Consider the following 10,693-nt stretch of genomic DNA (forward strand, 5'->3'; position numbering starts at 1 on the left):
CCCAAAACCTCATTGTAATGGTCTAATCCTGCAGTCTCCTCTCACTGTGTCCTTACTGTAAAGTAACTTTCAGAAGCCACTTTTAAAGTTTTATTACCAGTATAAGCGCGAGATCGGGGTCTTCTCCTGCTGCGCCCCAGAGCTGTGGAGTTCTGTCCCCAAGAGTAGCAGAGAGTCACCTCCCCTGAGCGCTTTCGAATCCAGACTCCAAACCTCCTTCTCCTTCAGAAGGGGTTTGATCTAACTGGCTCTATCTGTCCCTCTGCTTTCCGACTGTATCCCAAAACCTCACTGTAATTGTCTAATCCTGCAGTCTCCTCTCACTGTGTCCTTACTGTGAAGTAACTTTAAGAAGCCACTTTTAAAGTTTTATTACCAGTATAAGCGCAAGATCAGGGTCTTCTCCTGCTGGGCCCCAGAGCAAGAGAGCTACTCCCAAGAGTAGCAGAGAGTCACCTCCCCTGACCTCCTTCTCCTTCAGAATGGTTTGATCTAACTGGCTCTGTCTGTCCCTCTGCTTTCCAACTGTATCCCAAAACCTCACTGTAATTGTCTAATCCTGCAGTCTCCTCTGTGTCCTTACTGTAAAGTAACTTTTAAAGTTTTATTACCAGTATAAGCGCAAGATCAGGGTCTTCTCCTGCTGCGCCCCAGAGCAAGAGAGCTACTCCCAAGAGTAGCAGAGAGTCACCTCCCCTGACCTCCTTCTCCTTCAGAATGGTTTGATCTAACTGGCTCTGTGTCTGTCCCTCTGCTTTCCAACTGTTTCCCAAAACCTCATTGTAATCGTCTAATGCTGCAGTCTCCTCTCACGGTGTGCCGTTTTCTTACTGTAAAGAGCTCCTAGTAGCCACTTTTCATGGCACTGCATAAATAGAAGTTTCTTATTGATGCTCCTGGTAGTCTCCTGTAAAGAAACGGTATTCCTTCTGGTTTCTTATTCCATATTCCTTTGTGTGAGAAACACACAAAGGTCCAATAAATATTGCTAGGCCCAAGTCAGCTCACCCCATTGTGCCTTGAAAGATAATAATAATAATAATTTTCTGGACACTCCACTCAGAGCTCTGTACAGGTCATGGAGATCCCCTCCATCCCCAGCAGTGTGTACCCCCACCTGGATGAGGCGCCAGTCCGCTCCCCACACCCCAGCTCTCAGTGGGGAGGAGAGCAGAGTGATGGAGCCAGTTCAGAGAGGGGGGTTATTAGGAGGCCATGATGGGTAAAGGCCAGGGGGGAAATTTGGCCAGGACACTGGGGTAACACCCCTACTCTTCTCGAGAAACGCCCTGGGATTTTTAATGACCACAGAGAGTCAGGACCTCGGTTTGACGTCTCATCCGAAGGACGACGCCTGTTTACAGTCTAGTGTCCCCCGTCACTATACTGGGGCATCAGGACCCACACGGACCGCAGGGTGAGCGCCCCCTGCTGGCCCCACTAACACCTCTTTCTCTCTTCTCTTTTCAGCAGGGAATAAACCTACTTCTTCTTCCTTAAAGAGAGACAGGTTATGGTGAAGCACAGGACACCTATTTGAGGATTTTGGAATAATGGAAACTCCGGTAGAACAAGGACACCGGTTGCTACATAAGAGGGGCTCCAACCCCTCCACAACTCGAGAATCGAAACCCAATAATCATGACCAAGGCATCGTTTTTTTTTGTTTACACCGAATCTAGTGTAAGGTCTGACAAGATGGCGGCTCCTGTCTGAACTACATTACCCAGGAGGCAGTGGGGATGGCTTTCATCTTCTGGTTAAAGGAGAACTTCCTAGAAAATAATAATACTATATATCAAAAGCAAGATCAGACACAAATAAAGGCTGGGTCATTAAATGTCTTTAATCTTGTTTTAGAAGCAGCATCAGGAAGACTTCCTTACACATGGTGGCAGGCTGCTGCAACTTTAAAAGTGAGAACAGAGGAAAAACTTGATCTAGCCTGTCGACCTCATTCAGAAGTTAGGAGCTGGTTGGTCTCATCCAGCTGTTCCTTGAAGAAAACCGAGGCATTGACGGGGCAGCTTGTTCCACGCCCCCACCACCCTCTGTGCAAAGACAGCGCCCCCTGTTCTGAACGGAGGATCTCGTCAGGCTGCCTCTTGGAAGAAAACCGAGGGATCGGCTTCAACGACACTGCTGGGCGTCCTGTTCCATACTCCCACACCCCTCGGTGTAAAGGAGTGGTTCCTGCTGCGAGCAGAGGTTCTCACCCAGGAGTTTCCTGGAGGAAGCCAGGGCAGCGGTCTCAACAGCACGGCTGAGAAGCTTGCTCCCTGCTCCCACCACCCTTTGTGCAGGGGGGGGGGCGGCTTGTGCCTTACTCCCACCACCCCCATTTCCTCCTGTTCCGCTGGGAGGATCTGGACCAGCTGTGTCTCGCCAGACGCGAGCGTCTCTTGTTCTAAGCTTTAGGGACTCTGAACGCAAAATCTCTGCTACGTCCATCTCTCGTGTTGAGATGTGTTGCATCTTCTTACTTGAGAGAGCAACTGTGATCACATGGCTCAAGTTCTTTTTTAAGGGGGACCGTAGCGAGTCAGATGCAAGACTCGCTGCACAGTAAAGAGCTCAGATTTCTTGGTGCTAACACATGGCCAACGCTATGGTGCAAAAGTGTTTTTCGGAAAACAGGACGCCTAAACCAGCACAGCCAGTTCCAATTCCACACCTACACCGGGGAGCTACAGAGGTCCGACGTGTCGGCGTCGGAGCCAAAGTTGCAGGCCGATCCGAGCCGAGATGCGCGCAATGCCGGCTCGGCAGCCCGGGCGGGCGTGGAGCAAACGGCAAACGTCCAAGCGTCAGAGTTCGAGCCGATCCCACCGCTGACACCAGTAAGGATGTCTCGGGGCGCAGGAACCCGGCCCGGACCCACGGGTTCCGCACTGGAGTTCTTGCCACCCGGGCGGATTTGGGGGTTTGAATCGCAGCTGGGCTCTGGGAGACGCGCCAACGGGCGGTCCGTCCCCCCCCACCCAAACGCCGAAGTGAATCCGACCCGCCCTGCTCCTGACCCCCTCCCCCACCTCCCCGGCCTGCAACGTTGTAGGTTTCCCCAACCGGGCAGACTGGGCCAGATCCAGTCCCTCGCCCTCGAACCCACGCCGCCTCCTTGTGAAGGGTTCGGGGGCCCGGTCTCGACAGCGCCACCTTGTGGACGGCAGTGGAATCGCGGCGGGCGTCATCATCATCATCATCATCAGCAGCAGCAGCAGCAGTGCGATTCCTAGGCTTGAACCGGATAGGGGCGGAGGGGGGGGGCCCCTACCGGCCCTCCAGGGGCCCGGTCGCGCAGGTGCACGGCGTGGTGCTTCTTCAGGCACACCAGGCGCATGAAGCGGGTGCCGCACTGGGCGCAGCCGTAGGGCCGCTCGCCCGTGTGGATGCGCTGGTGCGTCTTCAGGCTGTTGGACTGGTTGAAGCGCTTGCCGCAGTAGGGGCAGCCGTAGGGCCGCTCGCCCGTGTGGATGCGCAGGTGGCGCTTGAGGTTGCGCAGGTGGCCGAAGGCCTTGCCGCACAGGCCGCAGGGGTGGGGGCGCTCGCCCGTGTGCACCCGCAGGTGGGTCTTCAGGCTGTCCGGGTGCAGGAAGCCCTTGCCGCACTGGGGGCAGACGTTGGGCCTGGCGGGGGCCGGGGGCGGGGCGGACTGGAAGCTCCTGGTGGCGCCGTGGATCTGCTGGTGGGTCCACAGGCGGCTGAGCTGGCCGAAGAGCTTCCCGCACAGGGCGCACGGGAACGGGCCGGCCCCGGACCCGGTTTCGGCCCGCCGCTGGGGCCCCGGGACCCCCGGCGGGCCCCCCCGGCAGGTCCCGCATTCCAGGCAGGATTCCCCGGCGATCGGTTCCCCTCTCCCCCCTGTCCGGCCCAGAAACCCCCACGGCCCGATCTGCTGGTTCTGATCCGGCTCCGGGCCGCCGCCGCCGCCGTCCCCGTCGCCCTCGGGCTCGGTCTCCTCTTTGATGCGGACGGGATCCGGCTCCGGGTGCCCACCAGGGGCCCCGGCGCAGGGCTGCGGGATTCTCTCGCCGGGCCCGCTGGGGTTCGAACGGAGGGGCTGTGGCTCGGCGTGATCCGACCAAAACCCGATGCCCTGCTCCTTCAGTACCTCTTGGTCATGCCCTGTGGTCACCACAGTTCCTGCTGGGCTGCAATGCTGTGGTTGGATACCAGTGTGGCTGCTAGCCCCCTCTAGACCATGCTCATATCCCAGCGCGTTGAGTCTCTGGGTCACATTCCCGTTTCCTGGTTCTCCGACGCACGCGGACTGCGGTTCACCGATCTCCTCCTCACTCCGGGGCCCCAGCCACTCCTTCTCGCTCTCGGTCGGCACAGGGTGGGCGTCCTGCCTCAGACTGGGGACCCACAGCCCCTCGCAGCCCGGCTGCTCGGCTGGAGCCCGTCCAGCGTCGTCACCGGGGCCTAGGAACGCCGAGGAGAGAAGAGAGGTCAGAGGTCAGGGGTCAGGGGTCAGAGGTCAGGGGTGGCCAATAGGAAGGTGTCAGGAAAGCAGAGCAGTTAAAACTGGAGGAAGTGGTACAAATGAGCGAGTTCGGCGACCGAGACCGAAGAAGAGGCCAGATGTACCTCATTCCCTTATCTATGGGATATCGAGAGGAAACCCACACGAACGAGGGGAGAACGTGCAAACTCCACCCAGACAGCCCCTCAGGAAGTGAATCCAGGGCCTTGCCAATGCGAACTGCCGCAGAATCCCAGTTATCCTCGGAAATATTCCTAGGACCCAGGCCGCAACCCTCCCAGCTGTGAAATCTTATCTTTAGCCGCTAATAATAATAATAATTAATAATTGCTTACACTTCTATAGCGCTTTTCTGGACACTCCACTCAAAGCGCTTTACAGGTAATGGGGTCTCCCCTCCACCACCACCAGTGTGTACCCCCACCTGGATGATGCGACGGCAGCCATAGTGCGCCAGTCCGCTCCCCACACCCCAGCTCTCAGTGGGGAGGAAAGCAGAGTGATGGAGCCAGTTCAGAGAGGGGGGTTATTAGGAGGCCATGATGGGTAAAGGCCAGGGGGTAGTTTGGCCAGGACACCGGGGTAACACCCCTACTCTTTTCGAGAAACGCCCTGGGATTTTTAATGACCGCAGAGAGTCAGGACCTCGGTTTGACGTCTCATCCGAAGGACGGCGCCTGTTTACAGTCTAGTGTCCCCCGTCACTATACTGGGGCATCAGGACCCACACAGACCGCAGGGTGAGCGCCCCCTGCTGGCCCCACTAACACCTCTTCCAGCAGCAGCCTCAGCTTTCCCAGGAGTCTCCCCCTCCAGGTACTGGCCAGGCTCCCACCTGCTGAGTCTCCAGTGTGGCTGCCAGTGGGGAGCTGCAGGGCGATATGCCTGCTGGAATCGGAATATTCCCGATCCAGGAAATCACAATAGCAGACAATGGAAAAAAAACATTTCGGATCTGAAACTTGATCAATTTTCCTTGCACCAGCTCAAAGGCCCAAGTAGCACTTAACACACGGTGCGAACTGAACTGTGCCTGCTCTCGTCATCAAACACGTGCTCAGGACGTTCGTTAGTTAAATTCCAGTCTTCTTACTTATGTCGGAAGTCAACAGCCCTCCTTCCGGATCGCCGCCGACGGACTCCTCTTCCAGGTCCTCTTCTTTGAGAAGGAGAGACTCTTCCAGATCTGCAGCCTGGGACAGAAGAGCACGTTTTACTCAGACAAAATCACGCGCCAAAGACCAGGGCCCTGTGACCAGTCCAGATCGCACTTCATAATATATCAAGTCTGGATCCTTTGCCAATTATACCCAGCGGCCATATCACCCTGCAGTAGACCAGCAGGTGCCATGAGCTGAGGATCTCAGGGGGGCTTATGAAAACATGGCTGGGCGGCCTGTTCCCTCTCCCCGCCACCCTTAGCGCAAAGACGTGACTTCTGGTCGCGCTTCTGAGTCGCCATTCTCAGACTCATTATCAGCCAGCAGCCATATCACCCTGCAGCTCCCCACTGGCAGCCCCACTGGAGACTCAGCAGGTGGGAGCCTGGTCTGTACCTGGAGGGGAGACTCCTGGGAAAGCTGAGGCTGCTGCTGGAAGAGGTGTTAGTGGGGCCAGCAGGGGGCGCTCACCCTGCGGTCTGTGTGGGTCCTGATGCCCCAGTATAGTGACGGGGGACACTAGACTGTAAACAGGCGCCGTCCTTCGGATGAGACGTAAAACCGAGGTCCTGACTCTCTGTGGTCATTAAAAATCCCAGGGCGTCTCTAGAGAAGAGTAGGGGTGTTACCCCGGTGTCCTGGCCAAATTTCCCCCCTGGTCTTCACCCATCATGGCCTCCTAATAACCCCCCTCTCTGAACTGGCTCCATCACTCTGCTCTCCTCCCCACTGAGAGCTGGGGTGTGGGGAGCGGACTGGCGCCTCATCCAGGTGGGGGGTACACACTGCTGGGGGTGGAGGGGATCCCCATGACCTGGAAAGAGCTCAGAGTGGAGAAGCAATAGAGCTGAGAGGTTTCCGTTTATGTGCCGACAGTGGAAGGGACAATAATCATGAGATCAGAGCAGTGCAGACGCTCTGGGTTCAGGGGCTTCGGCACCCCTGGGTTCTAATCCACACCTGGGGTGCTGTCCGTGTGGAGTCTGCATGTTCTCCCTGGCCTCCATTGAAGGAGAGTGGCACTGTAGGTACAGTGGTTTGGCACTGCTGCCTGGCAGAGCTGGGGCCCCCTAGGGGAAACATCCTGAGTCGGGGGTGCTGTCTGTGTGGAGTTTGCATGTTCTCCTTCGGTTCGCAAGGGTCTCCTGCAGGTGCTCTCGTGTTCCCCACTGCCCAAAGACCTGCTGGGAGGTGAAGTGGCTTCTGGGAAAACTGGCCCTGGCGTGTCTGTGTGTCTGCCCTGTGACGGACTGGCGTCCCATCCAGGGTGTGCCCTGCCTTGTGCCTCCTGCTTGCTGGGATAGACTCCAGCTCGCCCCACCCCACAATACTGAAATTGGATAAAGCATGACTGGATGTTGTGGCTGTAAAGTAGACTACATCTGTTCTGATCACGTACCTCCTGTTTAATGGTCTCGGCCCGCTGGTCGGCAACCCCTTCCATGAAACCAGCAGGATAGAGATCAGCGATGTCCTCTTCAGCTGCAACGGAGGCGGTGTCTCTTGCGGCCCGGTGACTATCCGGAGAAGGTTTGAGGACCTCCCCAGCAGCCGCCGCGCTCCTGTCGTCCGTGCCTGTGGACAGAAAGAAGAAGAATAATTGCTGACACTTATATAGCGCCTTTCTGGACACTCCACTCAAAGCGCTTTACAGGTAATGGGGACCCCCCTCCACCCCCAGCAGTGTGCAGCCCCACCTGGATGAGGCGCCAGTCCGCTCCCCACACCCCAGCTCTCAGTGGGGAGGAGAGCAGAGTGATGGAGCCAGTTCAGAGAGGGGGGTTATTAGGAGGCCATGATGGGTAAAGGCCAGGGGGGGAATTTGGCCAGGACACTGGGGTAACACCCCTACTCTTCTCGAGAAACGCCCTGGGATTTTTAATGACCACAGAGAGTCAGGACCTCGGTTTTACGTCTCATCCGAAGGACGGCGCCTGTTTACAGTCTAGTGTCCCCTGTCACTATACTGGGGCATCAGGACCCACACAGACCGCAGGGTGAGCGCCCCCTGCTGGCCCCACTAACACCTCTTCCAGCAGCAGCCTCAGCTTTCCCAGGAGTCTCCCCTCCAGGTACAGACCAGGCTCCCACCTGCTGAGTCTCCAGTGGGGCTGCCAGTGGGGAGCTGCAGGGTGATATGGCTGCTGGCTGATAATGAGTCTGAGAATGGCAACTCAGAAGCGCGACCGGAAGTCACGTCTTTGCGCTAAGGGTGGCGGGGAGAGGGAACAGGCCGCCCAGCCATGTTTTCATAAACCCCCCTGAGATCCTCAGCTCATGGCACCTGCTGGTCTACAGAGATCTGCATGGAGTACTGACACACAGAAGACATGATGGATGGATTAATACTCTTATTAATTTATTTCCTTTTTTTTTTAATTCTATAATGTTAGCATGCCCAAATGGGTTGGGCGGCCAGTTGACCTTGGACCCCCTAGAGGTTTTTTTCCTCCTTATTAAGACTGTTTTGGTTCCTCTCCTCCTTTGTCTTCGGGTCTTTTCTGTTCTGTCTTCACAAAATGTGTGGTCCCTTGCATTGGTAAGCGCCCTGGGGCAACCGTGTTGTGTGCTATATTGAAAAGAAACCGAAGCGAATTGAGCGCTTTACACAAAGGGTGGTGGGAGGGTGGAACAGGCTGCCCACAACGTCGGGCTTCTTCCGAGAAAATCAGCGAACTACCTCCCGGCGTTCTTATCTTCTGCGTTTGAGACGCCACGGCTTATTAGAGAGGCCGAAAGGGTGGGGTGGGCTCGGCGTGACTCCCCCCCCCAAAAAAAAGACTTGAGCCGAGTCCGATCTGAGAAACCCCCACAGGAGAGACGGGGCGGGCCGGCCCCGGCCGGCAAGAAGGGCCAAAGGTGAATAAAACACGACGCAGATAACGACCGGACGAACGGGCGGGGAGGAGGGGGACCCATGATAACGCCTCGTCTCTGAACTGCCCGGGGTTTGAATGAAAGGATCGGGAGAGACCCGGGTTTTCACCCGTGAAGGCGATCTTACCGGCAGCGGGGCGCCGGCAGACAGCCTCCCCGGGCTGCCCCACCGCCGCCGCGCTCTGCCACAGCTGCAAGCGCCACCTCAGGGTGTCGTTTTCCTCCTTGATTCGCGCGATCTGGACCTCGAAGTCGGCGAAACTGCCCCGGACGAGCTCGGTTATCTCGCACACGGCGGCCCGGACGAGGATCTCCAGGACGGAGGCCAGCTGGGTGTGAAACGCTGCGGCGGTATCCGACATCCTTGCTGGGAAATGCGGGCCGAGCCCAGGTTCCCCCCCTTCTTCTTCTCCTTCTTCTCCTCCTCCTCCTCCTCTTGTTTGAGCTTTTATGCTTTTCAACGCTCCAGCTGTTTCTGGACTTAGGAGGGGAGCCGCTTCTGCACCGTCACCCAGTGTTTCTTTATGGTCGGCCGGCGCCTCCGCGGCCGTGGCCAGTGCGCATGTCCGTAGCTGGGGGGCGGCCTAGCGCGACTCCGCAGCGCCGCCTCCTGGGCGCCCGGCCGTGTCCGCAAAGAGACGCCAAGCGGAAAACTGTACAAGTTTTTATTTATTTTTGGTCGGCGTGAATAGCCACAGGTCTTTTGAAGGTTCCCCATCCCTCCTGGTCGCGACGTGACGGTTAATTCCCCTTACAAACGAGCTCCCCCCCCCCCCCCCCCCACCTCTTTCACAAAACCGGACGCGCAGGGCTGGCGGTGCGATTTTTATCGAATTAAAACTCCCAACCCGCCGAAAGTTCACCAAATAATCATGAGATTCATACTTCGACGCAAACCTGAGGCGAATATTTAGTGCGTCTGACATGTGAAAGACGGCCGATAGTCTTTTAAGTACGAGTAACTCGTGGGGCGGCACAATATTTTAGCTTTCAAATTCCTCAAACTGAGCAAGATCTATCTACAGGAAACATCGAAATTCCTCTACTGTCCACAATTAGAGTGACCACTGCGATATTATATAATATATAAGTTTATATATTATATAATAATAAAAAAAACTTTATTTTATATAGCGCCTTTAAAGGTGGCGTCTCAAAGCGCTTTACAGGATGACAACAACAATAAATGAAAAGAACACACAAGATAAAACACAATTTCAATATATAGAGGGGACCGATATTCAGCTGAAGAAGAGAATCACGTTTTTTCAGAGTTATAATTCAGAACTTGGGGCAGGCGACACTGACCCTTTAAGAGTTGAAACGTTTCTTCGGCTGAAATTGTAAATGGTTTCATCTTGCGAACCATTTTCATTTTTGAATAGAAGTCAGTGTGGGGTTTCTCGTTTTCGTGAGAGTTTTGAAACATGATTTCCCGCAATTCCAGAACACGTCTGTACTGTAGGACAAACAGGGTGCTCAATGTTTAATCCCCCGCCGGTACAACATAATTTTCGCGGGCCTGTTGTGTTTTCGTCTTAATAAACTCTGAAACGTTGAAGAACAGGTTATTTTTTTTTGTGAATGCGCTGGAAATTACATTATCTAGGGGATGTTTTCTCTTCAACAAATGATGGATTTTTTTTTTCTGTAGAGACAATTCGTTCGCAAAAAAAACCCAGTAAAGACCTTTAATAAAAAGACACTTTTAAAAAGCATGACGACAAATAACGTACGTAATGAATTCCGGCTTAAACTCTCACACTGAAGACATTCTAGTAAAACCTGATGTCTGTCAATATGAACATTGAATGAACTCTATTTAGAAGTGTGACTTAAATTCATTACAATCCCCCATGTAACAGGTAAAACCTTTTTATTTTTCACACCCGACACTTCAGAGATGTCCTTGCTCTTAACAAGAGCAGTCGAATTCAACGACTCTCCACCCCCCGTTGTTTCATATAGAAACGGACATAGTGGCACTTCGGACAGCCTGATGGAGATTATTTAGGTCAATGGGAAATTCTGCTTCTTTTGTTCTGAAAGGGATATTTTTTCTTCAGGGGGTGGTAGCACCATGTGCCTATTGGACTGGGGGTGAAGGACAGCGAGTCACAGGACAGGGGGTGAAGGACAGAGAGTCACAGGGACAGGGGGTGAAGGACAG

At 54.9% G+C, this 10,693-nt stretch overlaps 1 protein-coding gene across 1 annotated transcript; it reads right to left on the reverse strand.

Moving 5' to 3' along the window:
• Window positions 1-1,827: 1,827 nt before the first annotated feature.
• On the reverse strand, window positions 1,828-9,067 carry LOC148815956 (uncharacterized). The gene is made up of 4 exons (XM_088904822.1): window positions 8,651-9,067; window positions 7,046-7,221; window positions 5,580-5,679; window positions 1,828-4,425 (listed from the first exon to the last, which is right to left on the reverse strand). The coding sequence occupies exons 1-4, from the start codon at window positions 8,883-8,885 to the stop codon at window positions 3,233-3,235; spliced, it is 1,704 nt and encodes a 567-aa protein (XP_088760948.1). The 5' UTR covers window positions 8,886-9,067; the 3' UTR covers window positions 1,828-3,232.
• Between the last annotated feature and the right edge of the window lie 1,626 nt (window positions 9,068-10,693).

Source organism: Atractosteus spatula, chromosome 24 (assembly GCF_055471065.1).
Source record: "Atractosteus spatula isolate fAtrSpa1 chromosome 24, fAtrSpa1.hap1, whole genome shotgun sequence".
In the NCBI taxonomy this organism is placed as follows: Eukaryota; Metazoa; Chordata; class Actinopteri; order Semionotiformes; family Lepisosteidae; genus Atractosteus; species Atractosteus spatula.

Coding starts and splice junctions, on each gene's coding strand:
- LOC148815956 (XM_088904822.1), bottom strand. CDS start 8,885: ATGTCGGATACCGCCGCAGCGTTTCACACCCAGCTGGCCTCCGTCCTG. Junction 5,680..7,045: donor CCGAGACCATTAAACAGGAG/GTACGTGATCAG, acceptor CTTCTGTCCCAG/GCTGCAGATCTGGAAGAGTC. Junction 4,426..5,579: donor GCTGTTGACTTCCGACATAA/GTAAGAAGACTG, acceptor CGGCGTTCCTAG/GCCCCGGTGACGACGCTGGA.